The sequence below is a fragment of the Strongylocentrotus purpuratus genome, unplaced genomic scaffold (genome assembly GCF_000002235.5).
Source record: "Strongylocentrotus purpuratus isolate Spur 01 unplaced genomic scaffold, Spur_5.0 spur5_scaffold_1, whole genome shotgun sequence".
NCBI lineage: Eukaryota > Metazoa > Echinodermata > Echinoidea > Camarodonta > Strongylocentrotidae > Strongylocentrotus > Strongylocentrotus purpuratus.
In genome coordinates, this window is record NW_022145594.1 from 17408286 (window position 1) to 17432333 (window position 24048).

Below are 24048 nucleotides of genomic sequence, written 5' to 3' on the forward strand. Positions count from 1 at the left end.
TTGTTTTAGTATCATGAATGTACGGTGTGTATTATCTTTTAGTTGCAGTACCAGAACAATCGTATTCAAAAAACAATAATAGCAACGGATTTTATCATTGTAAATTTTGCATGGAAACTTTTTCTGTAATATTGCTACAAATCATATGCATAAGAGTTAAGTTTAAGTTGTGTGGTATAGGCACACATTGATTTGTAACCTGTTTATTCATTTTATATAGGCGGAAAATATCATAGGAGAAATGCTACTTTAAGATGACTGGTCTTAAAATGCAATCATATTCAAAATATGACACTATGTGCTTTCCCATATTGCCATATTGTGTGTGTGAGCAGTGTTTTTAAACTGTATGAAGTTTTATAGGAAGATTGAATACCGTTATGATTTGCATATATATTATTTTCCTTCTAAAGTTTGTTACAGTTGATGTGATCCCTTATTGCTTGTAATTTTGCCAACAAGAATTCATATTGATAACTATTTTATATACTTTATACTGTATTTAACAAACTTTGAATTATCCATGTTAATTTCATTTGTTTCGTATATTTGACTATTGCCTTGATTGCATTTAATATTTTTACCGTTTATAACATGTCTATAATGTCGTTTTTGTACAATAGTACTAAAACCAATTTTATAATCATTTGTAAATATAGTTGGAAACAAAATGATTTTTAAACCTGAAAATTAATAATTAATAATATGTATAAGAATAACAAGATTTTCCAATGACTTCCGGACAGTTTCTTTAACAATGCACTTGCCGAACCCGTGCTCGAGGTTATGCTGATGCTTTATCATGGTTGTTTATGTTGAATTGCTACATTAATCAAATATTGATTTTTTTTTTTTACTGGAAAAGATACATGTCCTAAGCCATATTACGGCCATATTACTAAAACATATTACGGTAGTAGAAAAGGCTTTTATGGAGTTTTGTATCAATGATCATGTACATAAGACGACATACAAAAATGTTTGTATTATATTAAGTTGTGGTGCCGTAATGACCATTTAAATCAATAGTGTTGTAGCAAAAAAATATATATTGCAAATTTTAGCGTATAATGATCATTCATGGTCGAAATCAGAGAGAGCTGTCAAATGGAGCCCCACCCAAATTCTAAATTTACTTTGAAAAAGTCAAGTTGGAAAAAGGCTGATGTTTACATAATCTTAAAACAATCATAAAAAGCCCCATCCATCTACCTAATCACTCATTTCCGAGTCGGGTCAAAAGGTCTTAACGTCGATTGACACACACATTTTGTTCTTACATTTGCCTATTAAATCAAAAGTAAACAATAAATCAACAACCTACTGCAAAACTGAAAGGGAACCATTGGAAACGCAAAACGTTTTAAAGAATTTAAACCTCTCATGAATGTTCAAATGCCCTCGACACGTATAGCGAACGCCTTGAGAGCATTGCGGTGAGGCTGAATCCGAACAAGGAAAATTGAGAAAATTATGCTGAATCTCGCTACGAAAGAAAAGCTACCAGCATTTGCAATATTTGTTTTTTGGTTCATGAAACTTTGTTATATCAGCTCTGATTCATGTAGAAACGTAACTCTTTTTGTTTGTATATTGTTTGCATTTGTGCTGTTGAGGTTTCTATTTTATATTCTACATGCTCCAATGGTCATGACTGTATTTTGTTTTGATTGTGATAATAGCGACATCACTTAATTTTATAGAATGTAATGCGACCATATGTACATATTACTTGCTTGCTTTACTTAGTTGTAGAGGCTTGAAGCATCAGCTTTCGAGCCCATTTTGACAATCAAAGCACTGTTTACGTTGATAAGGGGTATATTTGGGAGGAAGGTGATGTCAATGCTTTTTATGTTTTATAGCATATTCATATCTGCTTTGTTTTGTTTGCTTGCTTTGATGAAATTAATAATCCTGTTCTATCATCCAATGGTTTGATTTCAACAAATTATTTCAATTTGAATTTGATACGCTAAAAATCCCCACAAGCCTTAGGTTTAAAATGACTGACATCGACTTAGTAGTTTCCAATAAATCGATTGTGTATACTGCCTCTATAATTCTCAATGAAATACTTCTTGTTAATTGTTAACAGTTTATTCATACAAATCTATGTCGTTTTAGAATACTGAATATTGATGATCGTCCTCTATTTTTCACTATATGCAAATTTGACACTAATAACATAAATACAGGTCAATTTTTTTAATAATTCATTGTGGGATTTTGACTTTGGAATACTATTTTCTGAACTTTAATTTTCGCGTTGAACTTTAAAAAACATTAACTTCAGATGACGCCTATTGGACAATGATGCTCTAGGACAGATGTTATGGACTCTGACGTGGACACCTAACCAACATTTAAAACTGAACTCATTAATATACTTCAGAAGGACATATTTCATATTTGTTGACTTTATTACATTGTAGAAGTCACATAAACAATTTCTAGTAAACAGTTTTGGTAGTCTATTTTTTCTTTGGTCAATGTTCCAACAACAACAAAAAATACATCTTTCGCCCAAACTCCAAAAAAAGGAAGGAGGTAAAAACATTCTGCTTCTGTGATCTAATTGAGACTATAATGCAAGAGGGCGCCAGAGACCCTTCGACTATGACTGAATAAACCATACAGCCTGACAAGGCACAGGAAGTCACGGTTTGTTGTGTTATTATTTAGGAGTCCCTCATTCAACTAACAACCAAAATATCACAATATTTAGAATTAAAAAAGGGCGGATAAACGATTGTTTGAAGGAAGGGGAGGGTAAGAATTCCACGAAACGTGTGTGTGTATGTGTGTGTGACGGGGGGGGGGGGGGTGAGGTTAAGGTGATTGAATTTTTTAAAGCACTCTGGCTAGTTAAATTATTTTGGGTTTCCCCTTTTGATTATGTGGTGCCTTTTTTGGCATCGCTTCAATACTGAAGGGCTATCCATTGTGCGTGAGACACTCCGTGTTATTCAGTTTGTGACAAAACATAATTCACGAAGTAAAAGAGATTCCATGGCTTATCTCTTTACAAGAAGCCAAACAAAGTTTTAAACTCTTTTTAAAATCACCGCTGTCTACCGGTACTTCTTCTAGATCATTCATGACCAGAGACCAGTTTACTAACATATTCAAATTCATAGACGTTTCTTTCCTGGGGGCCTAGTGACGATCTAGTGACGAGTATTTAGGCGATATTCTCCTAATAGAAACATATTATCTTCTAATAAGTTATGTGTTAATCTTTTTCGGACAATAAAGCCCACCAACAGCATGAATTTCTATCCTATTACAGATCAACCCGTCTAAATTACCACACAGTGAAATATATATATAACCTTACATGTTGTATTAACAGGACATCTATGTATAACCCTAAATGGTACTTTAACAGAACATCATAGCAACTGGTATATTACCCTAACCCTGACCTGAACCCTAACCCTAAATCAAAAACAATATAACTTATGAAACTAATGACTTATGATTAGACCTATTGTTTCTTGGGGGCCTTTAAGTTTCCTCTGCCTGCAAACGTACGTAGAGGGCAGCAATGTTATTTTTCAATCGTTAACAGGACATGAAAATGACCGTGTCTACTTAATGACTCATTTTGTCAATACATATGTCCTTCTAATGACGCTGTAAGATGTATTTATATATTTATATTTGTTTTTAAAGTTTCCTCATTACTTTTAGTGTATCTCCACATAGATCAAACCTCAGTTATTTTTCAATGTATTTTTTACATTTTTTTTAACATTTTGGGGAACACGAATTAAGACAAGTAGTGAATGCAGACGATATGACAATTTATTTGAAAGACATAGACTCATTAAGAGGGTTGCAATATATATTTGAAGAATTTGAAAAAGTTAGTGGTTTAAAGGTGAATAAGGAAAAGACACATTTTAAGTATATAGGTGAGGAAACTGGAAAACCAAATGGGCATTCATTTGGAACCTTCGTTAGAGAAGTAGAGCATTTAGGAGTGTTCATTTCAATCGATTTTAGATTAAAAGATGATTTGAATTATAAAGAAATATTAAGTAAAATAAAAGTGAAACTGATGTACAGAAACCTGCAACCGCTTTCCAAGGATACTTACATATTTGTAGAAGAGCAATTATGCGTATTTAATATTTTGTAGAGCAGAGAGTTCTGCAGCTTTATTACGACGTCTTCCCTTTAAATTAGTAACATATTGTGATGTTTCTACGCTTTCCGCGTCAATTTGCAAAGGGAGTAGGCAAAAGTCATGTCCCCTATCTCTACATATGTATAGGGTTTGGTTTAAACGACCATTGTACAGAAGTGAACGTATCCCATGTGGTGTGCTAAATACAGATGCTCGTTTCATCATCTCTGATAGTAAAACAGTAGTGTAGTACATATTGTTGTTCTGTTTGTTTGTTTTTATATCACGTAATCGCACACTATATCTGGTGTTTCTGATGGAAGGAAACCCAAGTTTAGCGGTTCATACACTGTAAACAAATTATAGTCGAAATAACTCAATAAAATTGAGGAAAAGAATTGCCTTATTTTTATTAAGTAAATATTACCTACGGCATCTTAAGTAGAATTTACTTATTTTGCTGAATAAATTTTTACTCAGTTAAATCGAGTTACATTAACGTAAATAATTTAAGTATTGTAATCATTTTAGATAATTAAAAAAAAGCTATGATAGGATTACATATTGCACGATTTGGTACCCATCTAATCTAACAAGTAACATCCACTAATCATTCACTACTTCTATTTAAGATTTAACCGTATATATATATCCACCACCATCACAAACTATTACATACGCTTCAATTCGACACATATTGAAAGGCTCCAAATTTTATATATACTTGATCGTAGCATCTTAAAAGGAAAATTGGTTGACAATTTCTTGAAATATCAAGTTTTGATTTGTTTTGAACTGGGTAACAATTAAAAATTGTCTTGTCTTTGCTTAGCCATGTTAAATGAATTAGTAAATGTTTTAAAGTCCTTAAATTTCATTCAACCACAAAAAAGAATTGTTTTATTTAAAAAAGAGTTTAATTTGGTCTTAATGAATATTCATAAATTATGTAAATATTTCTATTACGCACTGCATCGGTCCTTACTTTAAAAAGATAAGAATAATCAACATAAATTGTTTGAGTAATACGTATAATTTCTGATTTTGAGTTAAAATTACTAAATTAATACAAGCTGAAATTACTTAAAGCTCTTATGTATTTGATTTTACTTAAATATTCCACGTATGTTCTACTAAATTGAAAGTTTGAGTTAGCAAGACTTAAATTTAGTGCGTAAGTGGCAAAACTAATGTTTACAAGTAAATTCTACATGGAAAAAATACGTAAAAATTACCAATGAACAAATTATTTTTTACAGTGTAGCTTGATAATCTGAAATTATTCCTTGGTTAGTGTATATATCACTAGAAAGCTCCATTTCTCTTCTAATTTCACACGGCACCAAAATCATGATCAAGAATTAACCAATGATTGATTTCAGACAGCCCGAAATGGTTGTGTCTGAAACCCATTTGTCCAAAATAAGTGCATGGCTGTTTTGGCTATTATTTTCCTAGACAGTTGCTTTTCATTTTGCATTATGATATTAGTGGAAAGGGCTGAATGGATACTAATTTGACTGATGATAAAAATAAATAATCCCTAAAAATACTCAGAAACAAGTAGACATTCCAACGAATTACGTTATAGGTATTTCATTTTTATCCCCCCCCCCTCCTCCCCCACGGTAAGGTAAATCCGAACAAACACATGAAGGACGATAATCAATATTCAGTATTCTGATTAGACTTAAATTTATATGAATAAACTGTTCATAACAAATATTTCATTGAAAATTATAGAGGCAGTATTCACAATCGATTTATTGTAAACTACTAAGTCGATGTCAGTCATTTTGAAAGTAAGGCTTGTGGGCATTTTTAGCGTGTCGAAAAGTATGATGCAAATTCAAATTTAAATAATTTGTTGAAATCAAACCATTGCATGATAACAAAGAATTATTGTCAAAGGAAACAAACAAAACAAAGCAGATCTAAATGTGCTACATAGAAACAAAAAGAACAAAATCAAGAAACGAAAGGACAATTTGTAATTAGACAGTCCAAGCGCCATCTATTAACAGCTTTTAATCTGAACATAACAATCATTGGTGTCACCTTGCTCTCAAATAAACCCCTTATCACCGTAAATAGTGCTGTGATTGTCAAGATGGGCTCATAAGCTGATGCTTCAAGCCTCAATAACCAAGTAAAACAAGTAAAGTAAGTAATATGTACAGATGGCCGCATTACATTATATAACATTTAGTGATATCGCTATTATCACAATCAAAACAAAAACACAGACATGACCATAGGAGCATTTAGAATATAAAATAAAACCTCAACAGCACAAATGCAAACAATATTCATACCAAAAAAGTAACGTTTCTAGATGAATCAGAGCTGATATAAAAAGTTTCATGAACCAAGAAACTAATATTGCAAATGGAGGTGTCTTTTCTTTCGTAGCAAGATTCAGGATCAATTTCACAATTTTTCTTGTTCGGATTTAGCATCACCGTAATGCTTTCAATACGTTCGCTATATGTTTCGAGGGCATTTGAGGGCGTTTATGAGAGGTTTTAATTCTTTAAAACGTGTTGCGTTCCCATTCTGTTTTGCAGTAGGTCGTTGGTTTATTTTCTACTTTTGAGTAGGCAAACGTAAGAACAAAATATGTGTGTCAATCAACTTTGAAACCTTAACCCGACTCTGAAATGAGTGATTAGGTAGATGGATTGGTTTTTGTTTATGTTCGTTATAAGATGATATGTAAACATCAGCCTTATTCCAACTTGAATTTTTTCAAAATACATTTACACCTCGGGTGGGGGTCCATTTGACAGCTCTCTCAGATTGCAGCCATGTATGACCATTATAAGCAAACAATTGCAATATATATTTCTTTGCTACAACACTTTTAATTTAAATGGTCATTGCGGCAGCACAACTGAAACGTTGTCACAACTTAATATAATACAAACAATAATATGTGTATGTCGTCTTATGTACATGATCATAATAATAATAATAATAATATCGAATATTTAGGAGCGCTAAAAACAATAAGTACCAAAGCGCTTACAAATACAAATATATGTAAAGAGGACAAGAAAGTACAGTACATGAAGTATATCACATAGATCATTGGGGGAAAAGGTGAGTTTTGGTATCATTGATACCAAACTCCAGGAAAGCCTTTTCTACGACTTGGCTTAGTACATATATCTAATCCGGTATAAAAATTATTGTAGCAATTCAGCATGAATAACCTTGATAACGCTTAAGCATAACAATGCGCACTGGTTCGGCAAGTTCATTGTAAAAGAAACTGTCTGGAAGTCATTGGAAAATGTTGAATATGTTCGTAGGAATATACATAGGGATGATTAATTTTCAGGTTTAGAAGTCAATATTTTTCAAATGTATTTATAGAGGATTATAAGATTGGTTTTAGTACTGTTGTACATCTCGTCATTAGAAAAATGACAAAATCGACATTACAGACATGTTAGAAACAGTAAAAAATTAAAGGCAATCAAGGCAATAGTCGAATAAACGAAAGAAATACAACGAATATGGATATTAGTTTTCTTAAATACAAGAAATAAAACAAGTATATATAACATATGTACTAATATGAATTCTTTTTAGACAATAACACAATAAAGAATCACATCAAGTGTAACAACTGTACAAGGAAAATAATATATATGCAAATCATAACGCTATTCTATCTTGCTATAAAATTTACAGTTTAAAAACCTTGCACACACATGCGGCAATATTGGAAAGCTCGTAGTGTCATATTTTGAATATGATCGCATTTTAAGACCAGTCATCTTAAAGATGAAGTTGAGTTCTGGTCATGCGATTGCATTGTGAAAGAAACGGTGTGAAATCGACCAGAAAAGGTTGATCATCTAGCATATAAGAATTTGTGTGTATTGCAAGGTTCTGGAAACATCAAAATGATAAGAAATTTGGCCAAGTCTTGGTAAAGTTACAAACACTGTACACAGAAAGATGTATATGGGACTACACGAACACGTGGCATAAAAAACCTACCCCCGAGTTTTACGAGTTACATGACATATTTAAAATATAAAGGCATTTGAAGAGCCATGCTTTTCAGGGAACATGTCTTATCTGATGTTCTTCCACACTTGCATAATAAGAATGATAACGCTCACAAATTATTTTTCACCTCTTCCCAGAACTCAACCTTCTCTTTAAAGTAGCAATTCTCCTATGATATGCTCCCGCCTATATAAAATGAATAAACAGGTCACAAATCATACCACACAACTTAAACTTAACTCTTATTTATATGATTTGTAGCAAGATTACAGAAAAAAGTTTCCATGCAAACTTACAATAATAAAATCCGTTGCTATTATTTTTTTTCTTTTTAATACGATTGTTGTGGTAATGCTACTAAATGATAATACACACCGTATATTCTTGATACTAAAACAAATAATATTTGTAACATATAAATGTAACTAGGCGTTGTGGCGTGCGCCTGTAATCCAGCTAACAGTGGAAGTTACAAACTGATTCAGCCGAAGACGCAGGTTCGAGACTGAGTCACGTCTTTCGGATGGTGACGTTTAAAGGTCGGTCCCTAGACGTAAATAATCAAATCTGATTGATTCACGTCTGTAAAAACCAAATACACACACACATGTTTATTGTAGCAACAGGACTGAAACAGCATTCATACAAACTTACAATAAAGAAATTATGTACTGCAATTATTATCACAAGTAAATGATGATCATATGATTATTGTAGCAAAAGAACAGCACTATTTCAAACAACCTTGCAATACAGAAAATATCCTCTGAGATTATTAACCTACCTTATTTACATGTTTGATGTAGCCATACAACTAGAACCATTTTCATAAAACCTTATAACTACGCATATATTCATAGTGTCATATTTTGCATAATTATGATCGCATTTTAAGACCAGTCATCTTAAAGTAGCATTCTCCTATGATATAGCAACAGGACTGAAACAGCATTCATACAAACTTACAATAAAGAAATTATGTACTGCAATTATTATCACAAGTAAATGATGATCATATGATTATTGTAGCAAAAGAACAGCACTATTTCAAACAACCTTGCAATACTGAAAATATCCTCTGAGATTATTAACCTACCTTATTTACATGTTTGATGTAGCCATACAACTAGAACCATTTTCATAAAACCTTATAACTACGCATATATTCATAGTGTCATATTTTGCATAATTATGATCGCATTTTAAGACCAGTCATCTTAAAGTAGCATTCTCCTATGATATGCTCCCGCCTATATAAAATGAATAAACAGGTCACACATCAATGCGTGCCTATACCACAAAACTTAAACTTAACTCCTATTCATATGATTTGTAGCAATATATTCAAACTTACAATACAAATTATATGTTGCTTTTATTGTTTTATGAATACGATTGTTGTGGTAATGCAAATAAATCATTATACAAACCGTTTAGTCATGATAGTAAAACAAATATTATCTGTTACATATAAATATTCATGGTCATTGCAGCAATAGAACTGAAAACGTTTTCAAACAAACTCCCATAAAGTAAAATATCTCCTAAGATTAATAAACTACCGTATCATTGTTGTAGCCATACAACTAGAACCGTTTTCATACAACCTTATAACAACGCATATATTAATTTCAGTTATTTCCTAATATATATGATCATTGTGGTAAAATGAATGAACAGTTTTCATAAAGCCCTGCAATAAAGAATATATCCTGTGAAATGATTAACCTACCGTATTTACATGATTGTTGTAGCCATACATCTAGAACCGTTTTCATACAACCTTATAACACGGCATATATTTAATTCAATTATTACCTTATATACATGATCATTGTGGTAAAATTAATGAACAGTCTTCATAAAACCATGCAATGAAGAAAATATCTTCTGTGATTATTGTGTTATATACATGACCATACATTGTGGCAATACAAATGAAACACTAGTTATATAGCCTTATATCAAATAAAATTTGGTCTGTAATTGTCCTATTGACATGATTATTCTAGCAATACAAACTGAACAGTTTCTAACCACTTTATGAGGAACAGTATATTGATTATATTTATTACCGTACGTGCATTATCATGGCAGCAATAGAACCGAAACGGTATTCATACAATAAATAAATCGTCTTCTGTAAATATTATCATATCTATACGTTCATAAAAGTAACCAAACTGACACAGTATTCATACAACCTTATGATAACATATAAAAATATGCTGCGATAACTATATGAAGTATACGATTATTGTAGCAACAGACTGAAACAGTGTTCATACAAACTAACAATAAAGAAAATATGAACTGCAAATATTATCACAAGTAAATGATCGTTGTAGCAACAGACGTGAAACAGTATTAAAAAAATATAGAAAAAATTTTCTGTAAATATTATTTATATATACGATCATTCAAGTCGCCAAGTTGACACAGTGTTCATACAACTAAAAAGAAATACTTTCTGTAATTATTATCCTATGTATACTCATTGTAGCAACAGAACAGCACACTTTTCAAACAACCTTGCAATACAGAAAATATCCACTGAAATTAATAAGGTAGCTTATATACATGACTGTCGTAACCTTACATCTAAAGTAATTTTTATACAACATTATAATAACACTTATATTAATTTCAGTTATTACCAAATAAACATGATCATCGTCGTAAAACAAATGAACAACCTTCATAAAACCTTGCAATGTAGAAAATATGTTCTGTAATTATTGTCTTATGTACATCACCATCGTAGCAATTCAAATGAAACACTATTTATTAAGCCTTATAGTATAGAAAATCATCGGTCTGTAATTATTGTCTTATTTACATGACTATTCTAGCAATACACATTTAATAGTTTTCTAATCACCTAATGAGGAAACATGTATCGATTGTATAAAGTACCTGGCGTGCATTATCATTGTAGCAATAGAACTGAAACAGTATTCATACAATAAAGAAAACGTCTTCTGTAAATGTTAACATGTATATATATATATATATATATATAATCATTCAAGTTGCCAAACTGACATAATTATCATTACCTTACGATAACATATGTACATATACTGCGATTACTATATCAAGTAACCGTTCAAACAAACTAAAATGAAGAAAATATGTACTGCAATTATTATGTCAAGTAAGTGTCCGTTGTAGCAATAGAACTGAAACGGTATTCATACAACTAATAAGATAGCTTCTGTAATGATTATCCTATGTATATGATCATTATAGCAACAAAGCAGCACAATTTTCAAACAACCTTGCAATACAGAAAATATCCTCTGAAATTAATAAGTTTATATACATGACTGTTGCAGCCATACATCTCGGGTCATTTTCATACAACATTATAATAACGCATATATTCGATTCAGTTATTACCTATACATATACATAATCATCGTCGTAAAAACAAATGAACAGTCTTCATTAACATTGCAATGAACGAAATATATTCTGTAATTATTGTCTTGTATACATGACCATTGTAGCAATACAAATTGAACAGTTTTATGACCACCTTCTGAGAAAACAGATATTGATTGTAGTTACTACCCTTCGTGCATTATCGTTGAAGCAATAGAACTGAAACAATATTCAAACAATAAAGAAAACGTCTGCTGTAATTATTATGATATATATACGACCATTCAAGTAACCAAACTGACACATTGTATTCATACAACCTTACGATGACATATATACATATACTGCGATTACTATATCAAATGACCAGCTTATGGGGAGACATATCTTGATTGCATCTGTTACCTTACGTGCATTATCAGTGTTGCAATAGAACTGACACAGTATTCATACAATAAATAAAACGTCTTCTGTAAATAGTATCTATACTATATACGATCATTCAGGTAACCAAACTGATATAGTATTCATACAACCTTACGATAACATATATACATATACTGCGATAACTTTATGAAGTATACGATTATTGTAGCAACAGGACTGAAACAGTATTCATTTATACTTACAATGAAGAAATAATTTACTGCAATTATTATGTCAAGTAAATGTCCGTTGTAGCAATAGAACTGAAACGGTAGTCATACAACTAATAAAATACCTTTTGTAATGATTATCCTATGTATATTATCATTATAGCAACAGAACAGCACAATTTCCAAACAACCTTGCAATACAAAAAATGTCCTCTGAAATTAATAAGCTACCTTATTTACATGTTTATTGTAGCCATTCATCTAAAGCCATTTTCATACAACATTATAATAGCGCTGATATTTATTTCAGTTGTTACCTACGTGATCATCGTCGTTAATCAAATGAACGGTTTTATAGAACCTTGCAATGAAGATAATATATTCTGTAAATATTATCATATATATATATATATATATATACAATCATTCAAGTCACAAAGTTGAAACAGTAATCATACAACCTTACGATAACATATATACATGTATTGCAATTACTTTATCAAGTATACGATTATTGTAGCAACAGGACTGAAACAGTGTTCATACAAACTTACAAACTTACATTAAAGAAAATATGTACTGCAATTATCATCACAAGTAAATGATCGTTGTAGCAATAGAACTGAAACAGTATTCATAAAACCTTACATTAAAGAAAATATCTTCTGCAATTATTATCATATGTATATGTCATTGTAGCAACAGGACAAGAACAGTATCCATACGACCTTGCAAGATGGAAAATTTATTCTGTTAATACAATATTTTGTTACTGGATATTCTAGTAATATATATTTAAACAGTATTCATAACATTATGATAGATTGAATATTACCTGCGATTATGACCTTATGTTCATTGTCATTGTTGAAAAAGATAGAAACAAGGAAGTTTTACACAAAGACTAAGATCGACTTTAAGTTGGACTAACATATGACAGGCAGTTCATGCCACGGTTCGCTCACACCATTATGATTTTTAAATAATATTTTGTCCTCCAATAGTAAAATGAATTCGTCTATAATTATTTTTAAATCATTTCCAATGAATGACATGGATGCGTTGAATTCAGCGTTGACTATAAATATGCATTTAAAGGATGCAAGTGAAATCATATATTATTTTATGCGATATTTCAAAATTGATATATGGAAATATATATCCTGAACAATGAAAACTCGAAAACATATGGAACAGAATGATGGGTTTCATTTAAATTGTCAACATCATTTCAGTTATTACCCAATATACATGATCATCGTTGTGAAACAAATGAACAGTCTTCATTAAACCTTGCAATGAAGACAATATTGAAAAGACATGAGTACGTGTCATACCATTGCATTGAAAAGGAAACTGTCTTTATGTTATTGGGACTGTTTGATAATGTAGGGCGCATAGAAAATGTAAATTTATGAGGATTTTTATTTAATCAAAATTATATAAAAAAGTACTAAATTTCGCAGAAAGTTAAAACACTGCTTATATCTGGCTTCAATATTGAGTCCAATTTTGTAAAGTTTTTATTAGTCACCTCTCGAATATAGGGGGATTTCGAGAGCAGTTGTTGTAGCCACTTTGAATTGCCCATACATAAAGTGATTATAACTGTCAAATATTCATAACTTACACATTTTCTGTACGATTTCCTTCTAAAGTCCATTAGTCTGCTTATCTGGTTGTTCTGCTATCTTAAAGATTAGTTTACCATCAAGGTTGAATTTCCCTTAAATCATGAAGGGTAACTAAAAAAGGAATCATTCTGATATGTAGCTTAACAACATGACTCTCAACAGCGTTGGCTTGAGAAGAAGAAAAAAGTGAATCCCTTCCTGGTCGTGAGATGATGCTGGACATTTTAATGACAAGTTGCCTACTTTCTTGACTCAAACGCTTTTATGACCTGTTCAATTTGCCTCTTAGAAGTCACTGGAAATACACAAAGAAATGGGGAGGAAGAAAGATTAATAGTTTATGTGTAAAAGCAAATAGGGTAGAAAGGAAGAACATTCCAGAATTAGATATTTTCTGTGCGGTGCAGCTACTCAACAAAACAAATAATGAAGAAGAAAGAAAGTACAATATTTGGAGGATCTGGAGGTACTTTTAATTGAGGGTTATAAATAAATGATCGGTGAACTTGGTGAAGGACAAAGAACATCCACAAAATCTTTTAAAGAGTAAAGAGCAAATAAAATACAATAATTCGAGTATGGGGAGAGTTAATGTGGGCGGTAACGGAACCAAGCCTTCCTTGCTGCTGCCAGGTAATATTTTAGGGCTCCCATTCATTTGTAGTCGTGGAAGCACTGTGGTAGATTGATGACCTCTGGACTGTCATAAGCATGAGAGGTCCCATGTTGCATCCTTGCTGTGTGCTTACGATATACAGGACCAGTTTGTTTTCCTAACTTAATATGCCTCTTCGGGTTTGTAAATAGGTACCTACCAATAATGGGGCAGGATTCGAAATAGTTCGAACACATACCAGATTACTTCGGTGAAAAATAAAAGTGAAAAGCATTTCTTAGTGCCTTCGTCTATGGTTAAGTAACGGGGAGTAAGGGAGTTCCAAAATGTTTTATTGTTCCAAACTCTGCAACACGACAAGGAAATAGTATACATTGTAGTTTCGCAAATGGGGAGAGAGTGTAGTATGGTACTTACGTGTTGGTAGGATGACCTCAGCTGCTTGGCCTAACCCAGCATTTTGTAATGCTAGATGAAGTTCGTCTACCTGCTTACTAAGTCGAACCGTCCGTCTCCAGTAACGTAGCATCTCACCACAGCCTGATCTTGAGACACCATCGCATGACGAGTCTGGGCGGTTGATGTATTTGTCTACAGCTGAGTGAGAGACGCAAAGCTGGTAGCCAAGGGACCTAATGAAGTCTTTTAGTAAAGGGATTACATCCATCAGGATCTCGATAAGATTGTTGGATACATACTGCAATTGCCCCTGCCTGCAGAAAAGTAAATTAATAACATTCAGCGGGGAATCAGAGTATAGGATATCAAAATGTATGATGCTGCGAATTCAGTTATTTTCGTCATTACGTCCATTAGTTACTCATTATATTTAAAAACTGTGCAAAAAGTATAAATAAATGAAATACTAGTTGATGATACATTCCTTTGTGAAAATTCGACAGGAATCCTTTTCCTGAGATAAACCACCCTTATCTGTAGACCGAGAATCGACTGACAAGAGTTGATTTTTGACCAGTAGTCATTATTAATTACAGGTAATTATACGTTTCTAGTGATGTTTTACGCGTTAGGAATGATAAATACCTAGTCTAATGATTTGGATCTGTCGCAATTCAAAACCAAAGTTTAAAAAGTGTTATCTTTATGGACATTGTTATAATAAACATTTGTACAATTTTACATAATACTTCTTGTCGGAAAAATGAGCGATACATTTACGGATGATGATATTCTTTTACTTACGAATCTGTGGGATCGAATGCATACTCTGGTTCATCTGCATCAAACGAAATATAAAGAAAAAAACAATATTACTAAGACGTTTATAGTTTCTGGACTCGGAGTTGCTATGTATTTCATAAAAAGGATGTGTTTAGAGAGGAAAAGTAATCATACTTCAAGCAACACTGTACTACTTTGTAACTACTTGCTCCCTCTATATGAGAACCATGCCTAAGCGGTGGCCGTTGGTCCCCTATGATCCTCTTTTGCTTATGTTAATTGACAGCTGAGTTGATGAGATAACAACCTGTCAGTGACCACGCTAATCCCTCTAATCCATCCTGGCCAAACTAGTACAGAGGGCCGTTAATATTTTTTGTTAAGGTTTGATGAGTGTCACAAAATGCATCATCCCCATTCCAGAAGATACGAGAAGAAAATGAATTCGTTTAAAATAGATTTCAGATCCGCTCCGGCCTATCACACAGCTGATTGTTGTAATTCCTAAACTAGGAAGGAGTGTTAATGGCATTTATTGTTTTTTCAACATTATATATTCTCCACCTCTTTCCAACTTAACCTTTAAAAAAGGGGCAATTTAACGCTAACTTGAAGGCTCATTTAAATAGTTAATATTGATCACAGAAACATTGAAGTTACGTAAGTTATAGTATGTAGGGTCCTTGAGATAACTGGCTACACGAATGACTTATGTTGGGTCTTTGAGTTAACGAGTCACAGAAATGGCTTTTGTATAGTCTTTGAGATAACGGGCTACATTTGATGAAGTGAGTTACACAAACTATCCTACCTCCTCCTGATAATATAGGCTTACCCTCTATTGAAAGTGTATCCTCTCTTTCTGCAAGAGTTGCTGACCCTTGAAGTATGTCGATATGGACGTTCTTCTTTCCTTTCTCTTCAGGAGACAACTGAAGCTCGAAATTCAGAGGGCTGCACTTTCCACTTAGTATGCTCTTGATTGGCATCTAGGTTTGAATTCGAGAGGGGAATAATTATTATTAAAAAATAATAATAAATAAAAATAAAATAAATAATAATAATAATAAATGATAACGATAATGATAGCAGCAACAACAACATGATAATAGTAATGACAATAATAATAATGCTGATGATAATACAAAGTAAACATGATAATACGTATCCAAATTTAACAGATATCTCTTCAATTGAGAGATTCTATTTTATAGAATTTAGTATTTTAAAAAAAAGAGCTCAAAACTATATCTTGTATGAAAACTGCGCTATATAAATTTATTATTATTATCATATTCAGTGAAAGAGCGCCTTTTGAGGTTCTTTGGCGTAGTTTTAGAATGCTATCAACAAGACATCCAAAGACCACCCTAGACTATAATCTAGGTGGAAAAAGAAAACGTGGACGTCTGGTAACAACATGGATGACGTTCTGAAAGGTCTTAACGTACTGAACCTGAGCAGGGGGTGTTTCACAAAGACCTAGATCAACTTTAAGTTGGACTTAAACATGACAGGCCATTCATGCCATCATTTGCTTTCACCGTTTACTGGCATTGCTCTCTGAAGGGACGTACAAATCGTGGACACAAATCTACAGAATTTTACCTTTTTTTGATAGTTCACTATTGAAGGAAAAATTATTATCAAAAGATCATATTAGAGGGACCAATGGTGAGAGCAACCAGTGGCATGAATGGCTTGCCATAGTTAAGTCCAACTTAAAGTCGATCTTAGTCTTTGCGAAATATCCCTGAAAAAAGAAGAAATCTCTTGTAGAGGACCACTGAGGATGAAGGACTATCCAACTTTATAGATGAAATAGGAGGAACCAAGTCTAAGTAAGTCTAACACGTAAATTATGTGGGGATGTGGGTGAGTTTGTGTGAAGGAGTGAAAGTAAGGGAGCGAATATATTTGAATTGATGAGATCCGAGTTCGGAATAAGGAAGAGGTTTGGTCATTCAACTCCTACTAGGTGTGTAAAAAATCTGTTTGGTCCTAGTACCACATGTCCATTACTATGTATATATGCTTCATATCCCTGAAGATCTTTATTTATTTATTTGCATCCCAGTCTAAAATAATGTTGATTTTACTGAACTAACTTTCCAAATTCCTATCGGTTTCATACTATCTACACGAAACCCTCCTTGTACCAAATGTCAATTACTATGTATAATTGTTTCATATCTCTGATGATCTGTATCTATTTCTCTGCATCCCAGTCTAAAATAAATATTTAATTTCTACTGAAATAACTTTCCAAATCTCGACTCCATGTTCATGCCTCCATAATACAATGTATCGCTCTTCAGCGTGGTTCATAATTTGTATTATCATGTCATTTTTGTTGCTGTAAAAATCATTGAGATTCTAAGTTGCCTGCAAAAGTCCATAATGTACAGTAATTTTGATAAAGTCATAACATTCATTCGAGTCGTATAACTGAATACCAGAATATATGCTGGAGAAATTGATTATTTGCCCGATTCCTTGTATTCCTACATGCTCGCATAGGTACTGTGCTAATGAGTGATATTCAATATGTTTCAGGAATTCCGATACAATTGGTATTTTAAACTAGCTATATAATTAAGCTTCAAAAGTATACTTTTTTTTTGTTCAACATTCCATTATTCAACTATTATCTAAAACACCAAATGGAATAACTTTCACACATATTTACCATTCTTTTGTTTCTTTTCGCCCCGTCTTGGTACACAATCTTTAAGTCCACTGATGTTGACCGTATGGAGAACCTGAATTCCTTCATGACTTGGCAGTAGGGTACAGAAGAACTCTTCTCCTTCCTCGTTATATCCTGGAATATGAAACATACAACTCATATCTGGATATGGCAAAACTGTAGGCCTTTTGTAGGCCTAACAAAAATCATATAAATAACCATCATTTACACACATGTAAAGCTCATTTCGATTGTTTGAACGTAACAATTAAATGTTAGAAATAAAATGTTCAATAAGCAGTCAGAAAATTAGTTTTATTATTGAAGAGTTTCGTTCAAAAGTATGTTTACATGTTCGGATTAATCTTCTTACATCCACAAAAAGAAGTAGCTAAATGCACTGACACTGCACTAAAGCATAATATTCACCGATAACAGGAGTATCAGGACATTAAAAGTGTATGGTTCCAAAACTTTCTACATCCCTATTTCAGGCTAATCACAAAACTCTACGTCGTGTATGAATGGTCAAATTGTGTTCTGATCCCCATTATCTGATACTACAAGCATCATAGTAAGATAATGTACAAGATTGTTCCATGAAATAACATACTTGGCATGTATTCTGATAAAGTATATTACTTCAGTAGTCTTTACTCCAGACGAAGATTTGTTTTCATCTGGTATTTCAATACAAAGCAATAATTTGAACAATTTATTCGATTTAAGCAAGCACAATGTAAACATTATAATTTCTGGAGTTATGAAAATGGCCTTAATCTGTACCCAACTAATATTGGTGTAAATGTACAGTATTTTACCAATCTATATAGTGCATTTTCGAAAGAAAACCTATACCACAACAATGCTCCCCGACCAGCTGCCGCCATTTTCTCGCCTTTACACCCCTCCCTTGGACTGCCTTTTCTCTCTTCCTTCCTTCTATTCTGCCCACCCTTCTCTACGAACTGTATATACTGTGCATCATTCTCTTCTCATTCCTCCCCTCTCCATCCGCACACCCTTCCGCCCCTTCCTCATCCAACCTTCTTACTTCCATCACCCCCCTTCCCAAACCCCCATCCTTCCCTCTTACCCAGATTAGATTATATGATATAAATACCTCTATGTAGTTCCTATAGATGAATTATGTATACACGTAGAGTTGGTTTCTCTGCATGGGTGATGCAGAGAGGCTGGAAGACTACACATCTCAGCTGGAGTCCTTGAAGATCAGTCGATGACAGAGCCCACAATTGAAGATGACGTGTTCGAAACTTAATCTTATTTTTTAAGATTTCTGACGTGCGCGGAGTCAGGTTTCTACGACCGACCGTTCCTTTGAAATAAGAAATTAAAGATTTACCAATATTACAAATATTTATTAAACTATCTGACTCCTTGGTAATATAGGCTTGTACAATATTGATTACAAGTAGAGTAGGAATTGATTTTCGACTCAGTTTATATTCTGGTATTTGACTGGATACGAGTTAAGTTCATCGAGTTGATTCAAATGGCATAATCCTACTTCTTCTTTATTATTGAGAAATCATTCAATAATACTTTTCACCAGCTTATCATTTAATAAATGGATTCTCATGACGGAAAGAGTATCATATCTGTGTAATTAAATCCGTTATTCCTAGTCATTTGTCAAATGATTAGGATTCGAATTTCAAGTGATGATGTTTACTCTTATTTCGAGAGGACAGAATCAAAATATGTAGATAGCTTTGTACCTGGTCCAGTTCTTGTATACAAGATAACAGAAGAGTCCTCTGTAAGTTCACGGTGATTGGTACAGTGTGATATTACCACCGTGGCAGGCTTGAGCAGTTCTTGTGTCAGAGAACCTTCTACGACTGGCGTAATGACTACCTCACCCTCGCGTACAGGAATCGTTGGAGTATCATGAGTTGGGATACGAAGAGTTACGACTGATCTCATCCCTTTAGGTATAGCTCCTTCAGGGATAGATACGGTAATATCAAGTTCATCGAAGGTCAGTTCTCCACCCTTAGGATCAATGATGCCATGTGAGATGAAAGGCATATAGCTTGGTTGGCATTTCATGGCTAAGGAGGATGAGAAGGAATCAAGTCATTAATGACCCCACGTGAAACATGTAAAAAAAAAATACTTAATAGTTTATTGTACAAAAATATCAAGTAGTGCCAATTTTTTTCGAAGTCATTTTCAAAAGCAGACACTTTTGAGCGCTTATTGTGTAAAGTGATTGGGAAAGAAGCGTGGAATAAAGTATTTTTGTAGGGGTTTGAACAAAAACATTTCACTCATCTTGAGTCAGGATTTGATTGGAGTTTAACAGAATTATAATCTCGCTTTTCAGAATGTATTGTTATTAGAACTCCGCTAAATAAAGTAAAGTATGCATGGTCAATGTTTTAAAATATAGAAATCATTGGCAAAATTTCCGAGATGCTCTTTCAAAATTCGAACAGGTTAATGAGTGGTACCCCACGCTTCTAGTTCTGGTTGATGACTGCAAAATTCAAACAAATTAATTAGTGGTATACCGCGGTACTTTGGTATGATTGATAACTGGTGAACGGATAATTTCCTTTCTATTGTGTGTTTCCTCATCTAGCAACGCGGCTAATGATTTCTTCTTCTTAGAAAGATGTTAAATAGTGATAAATGCTCCTGCCTATTTCATGATTTTCTCTGAATGGGAAATGTCGGTCAATAGTAAGTAAACAAAATGAATCTGTCAAACAATTTGTTTTCTTCCACTGATCAAGTAGGGCTCCACCATTTAAAGTGACTTGGTGAAATTTGATGAAAAAGTTGCATAATTTGTGTATGAAATTTTACTTATTTTATTCATTCTACTGTACTAACCCTCTAACTAGCCTCTTGTCGATGCCCTCGCGCTGTTGGAGTCTCTAAATTCTGACGAGCGAAGCGAGTCAGAGAAACCGAGGCGCTTGCGCGGAGGGCCTCTTGACAAGTGATCTGAATTATATATTTATGAGACCCGATTTCCTACTGAATTATGCATGTCTAGACCGCAGCGATTGTGTGTGTGTACGTGTGTGTTCGGGATTGCCCAACTAGGCTAGTCTGCAAGCACAGACCCTAATTTGACACTTTATCAAAAAAAATCATTGTGCCTTGAGAGAAGCCTAGCCCAGCTATCTACTGGTACCTACTAGTTGTACCAATATAGGTCAGGAGCAGCTATAGTACGTGGCATATGGTAGTCTTATAGTGCACACTCTCTTTTACGACTGACCAGGGTTTGTGCTTGCAGACTACAACTAGGCGGCCAGTCTTGCTCTCACGGAGGGAATTCGCACAGAGCGGTATATATTACGTCATAGTAGCTCTCTCTGATTGGATGACTTTCACCGAACTCTGCTGGGTCGGAATATTCGCCAAACAAAGTAAAACATAAGAAATTCAGATCACTTGTCAAGAGGCCCTCCGCGCAAGCGCCTCGGTTTCTCTGACTCGCTTCGCTCGTCAGAATTTAGAGACTCCAACAGCGCGAGGGCATCGACAAGAGGCTACCCTCTAACCTGCAAAAAATCCTGGAAAATTCTCAAACCACAAAAATATCTATGGTTTTCTTTGAAGGTGTCACAGTGCAACACTCTCTAACAGTGATTAACAGTAAATTCTCCCAACCACTTTTGAATTTTCCCAACCGTTTTTGCATGAAAAAAGACATAAGACAGGCTTTTAAAAAATCTTTCAACACTTAAATTTCTGGAATGGTGTATAGAGCCAATTCATTGATTTGTGACGATTAACATTCACCTTAAATGTAATTAAATTTTAATATTATAGTAGGGAGAACTAAGGAATCAATCAGATCAGTTTTTCCCAATTTATATCATTAATAATGGTCCGTTTTCACTCAAACTTTCAGATTATCTTAAATTGTACATCTAGCATTGGCGTCACTAACTTAGCACCACTTTCTCGCATGTGAAAAATGTTACCAAGTCCCTTTAATGTAATGTGAAACAAAGTGGAGTTGGCATTACCTTCTGCTATCTTGACTGCTGCATCGTTGAAACGGAAAGCCTGAGCAACTTCAAGAAGCCTCTCTTTAGCCCCTCCCTGGTGTACCCATTCTTTAAGCATCTTTAGAGCAATACGGCCAATTATGTGAGGCGGGAAGGTCACGAATGTGCTCATGATCTTCAAGACGACAGAAGGTTTAACATCCAGGCGATGACACAAGTCCAGTAGGTCTGTCTTGGATCCAATGGCTTTTGAGATTTCTTCAAGGCCTGTGGACACTGAACAAAAACGCATATTTCAATGTTAAGGTAAATACCCTTGTTAATATATAAAGCATAGTGATGGTGATGAATGAGAACATTGACGGCGCCCAAGATAATGAAATAAACTGTAAAACATTGATACATTTAAGGACCAGTACCGAACTTGTACTAACATGTATTTATAAATAATGTCCATGATTTATAAATACATGTTAGTACAAGTCTTTACGTTCTGAAAATCTTCTGTACTGCTGTACATCCTATTGATTTATTGCAAATAAATGGAATAAATGGAATGTGAAGAAGAAAACAATGAAAGAGGAGTTTGAACTAGAAACTTTTCTTTAAAGGTGGGAAACTATTATTTCATTATCAACACGATTACGATTGAACTCGGCCTTGGATGCTAACGAACCTGTTTTGACATCTGTGATGTTAAACTCAGAGAGAAGCTCATCAAACTTATCTTCTATTTCTCCCTCTTTCAAACCATTCCACCAAATGTCTACGAGCTGTCGTGCGATCTTATGAAGTACTGACGAACTGGGGAGATCGATGAATCCAATAATGAGGTCATCATTTAGACGAAGGGCTTTCCCAAATGAGCACGCTAGTGGCAGACTTTTCACTGGTAGAGCGACGCTGCAAAGCTCTTCCGTGCTTGGTGTTCCCCCACATTGGTCAAGGTCATCAATAATTGCATATCGCTCTACATCAAAATCAAACGATGAAAATCAATTAATATTTGATATCGTTTTTTATTGTTGTTTATATATTGATCATGCCCACTGGAATTGTGTTATATAAAGGGTATGTATATAATGCTATCATTTTCCTAATCATATGAAATAATTATTCTGTTATCTACCCGTATCTGATGTTGTAATGATATCCATATCTTCAGGCTCTAGAGGATCGCTTGGTTTGGATGTAATCGCCGGAGAGGTCACCGGAGAGGGCGCTGGAGATTTCACCGGAGAGGTCATAGGCAAGCTTTCGTCTAAGATGAAAATATATAAATATTAAACAGCATGTGTGTCATGACAGTCATACGGACATGACTGCTAAGGCTTTAGTTTTACGTTGTTTGTGCACTACAGAAGTTTTCTCCTATATCCTATGTTTTAGTGAGTGTAAAGAGGGCTCCGCCTCAGCTCGTCTGCTCTTGTGGGACAAGGTTTTGACACGTCAAAATGATAGTTGTCAAAATTATAGTTGTAGTCAACCTGAAGCTTAAAAAAAATTGTATTATCACCAAACATTTCGAGTGTATAATACCATTGAAAACAACGATGAATTATTTAAGATGTCTGTTCGTTTCTCCATTTCAAGGACCAATTATATAGGAATCAATATATACAAGAATTATATATAGCTATTATTTATTAACAATGAAGAGGAAAAATTGCCTGTATCCTGAGCCGTAGATGCCAAGGAGACAGATTGCCAGATGCACTTCAACGTCTTAGTCGCTTCAGGACCTGGTCTTTGAGATGCCTTCCACATGCAGAGCATTTGGATGTTAGC

General features: G+C 33.7%; 1 protein-coding gene across 1 annotated transcript; it reads right to left on the minus strand.

The window, feature by feature from the left end:
- Positions 1-19960: 19960 nt before the first annotated feature.
- LOC115921258 lies at positions 19961-23530 on the minus strand. The gene is made up of 4 exons (XM_030978561.1): positions 23390-23530; positions 22937-23230; positions 22279-22527; positions 19961-20340 (listed from the first exon to the last, which is right to left on the minus strand). Exons 1-4 carry the CDS (start codon positions 23505-23507, stop codon positions 19961-19963), a joined length of 1041 nt encoding a protein of 346 aa, XP_030834421.1. The 5' UTR covers positions 23508-23530.
- Between the last annotated feature and the right edge of the window lie 518 nt (positions 23531-24048).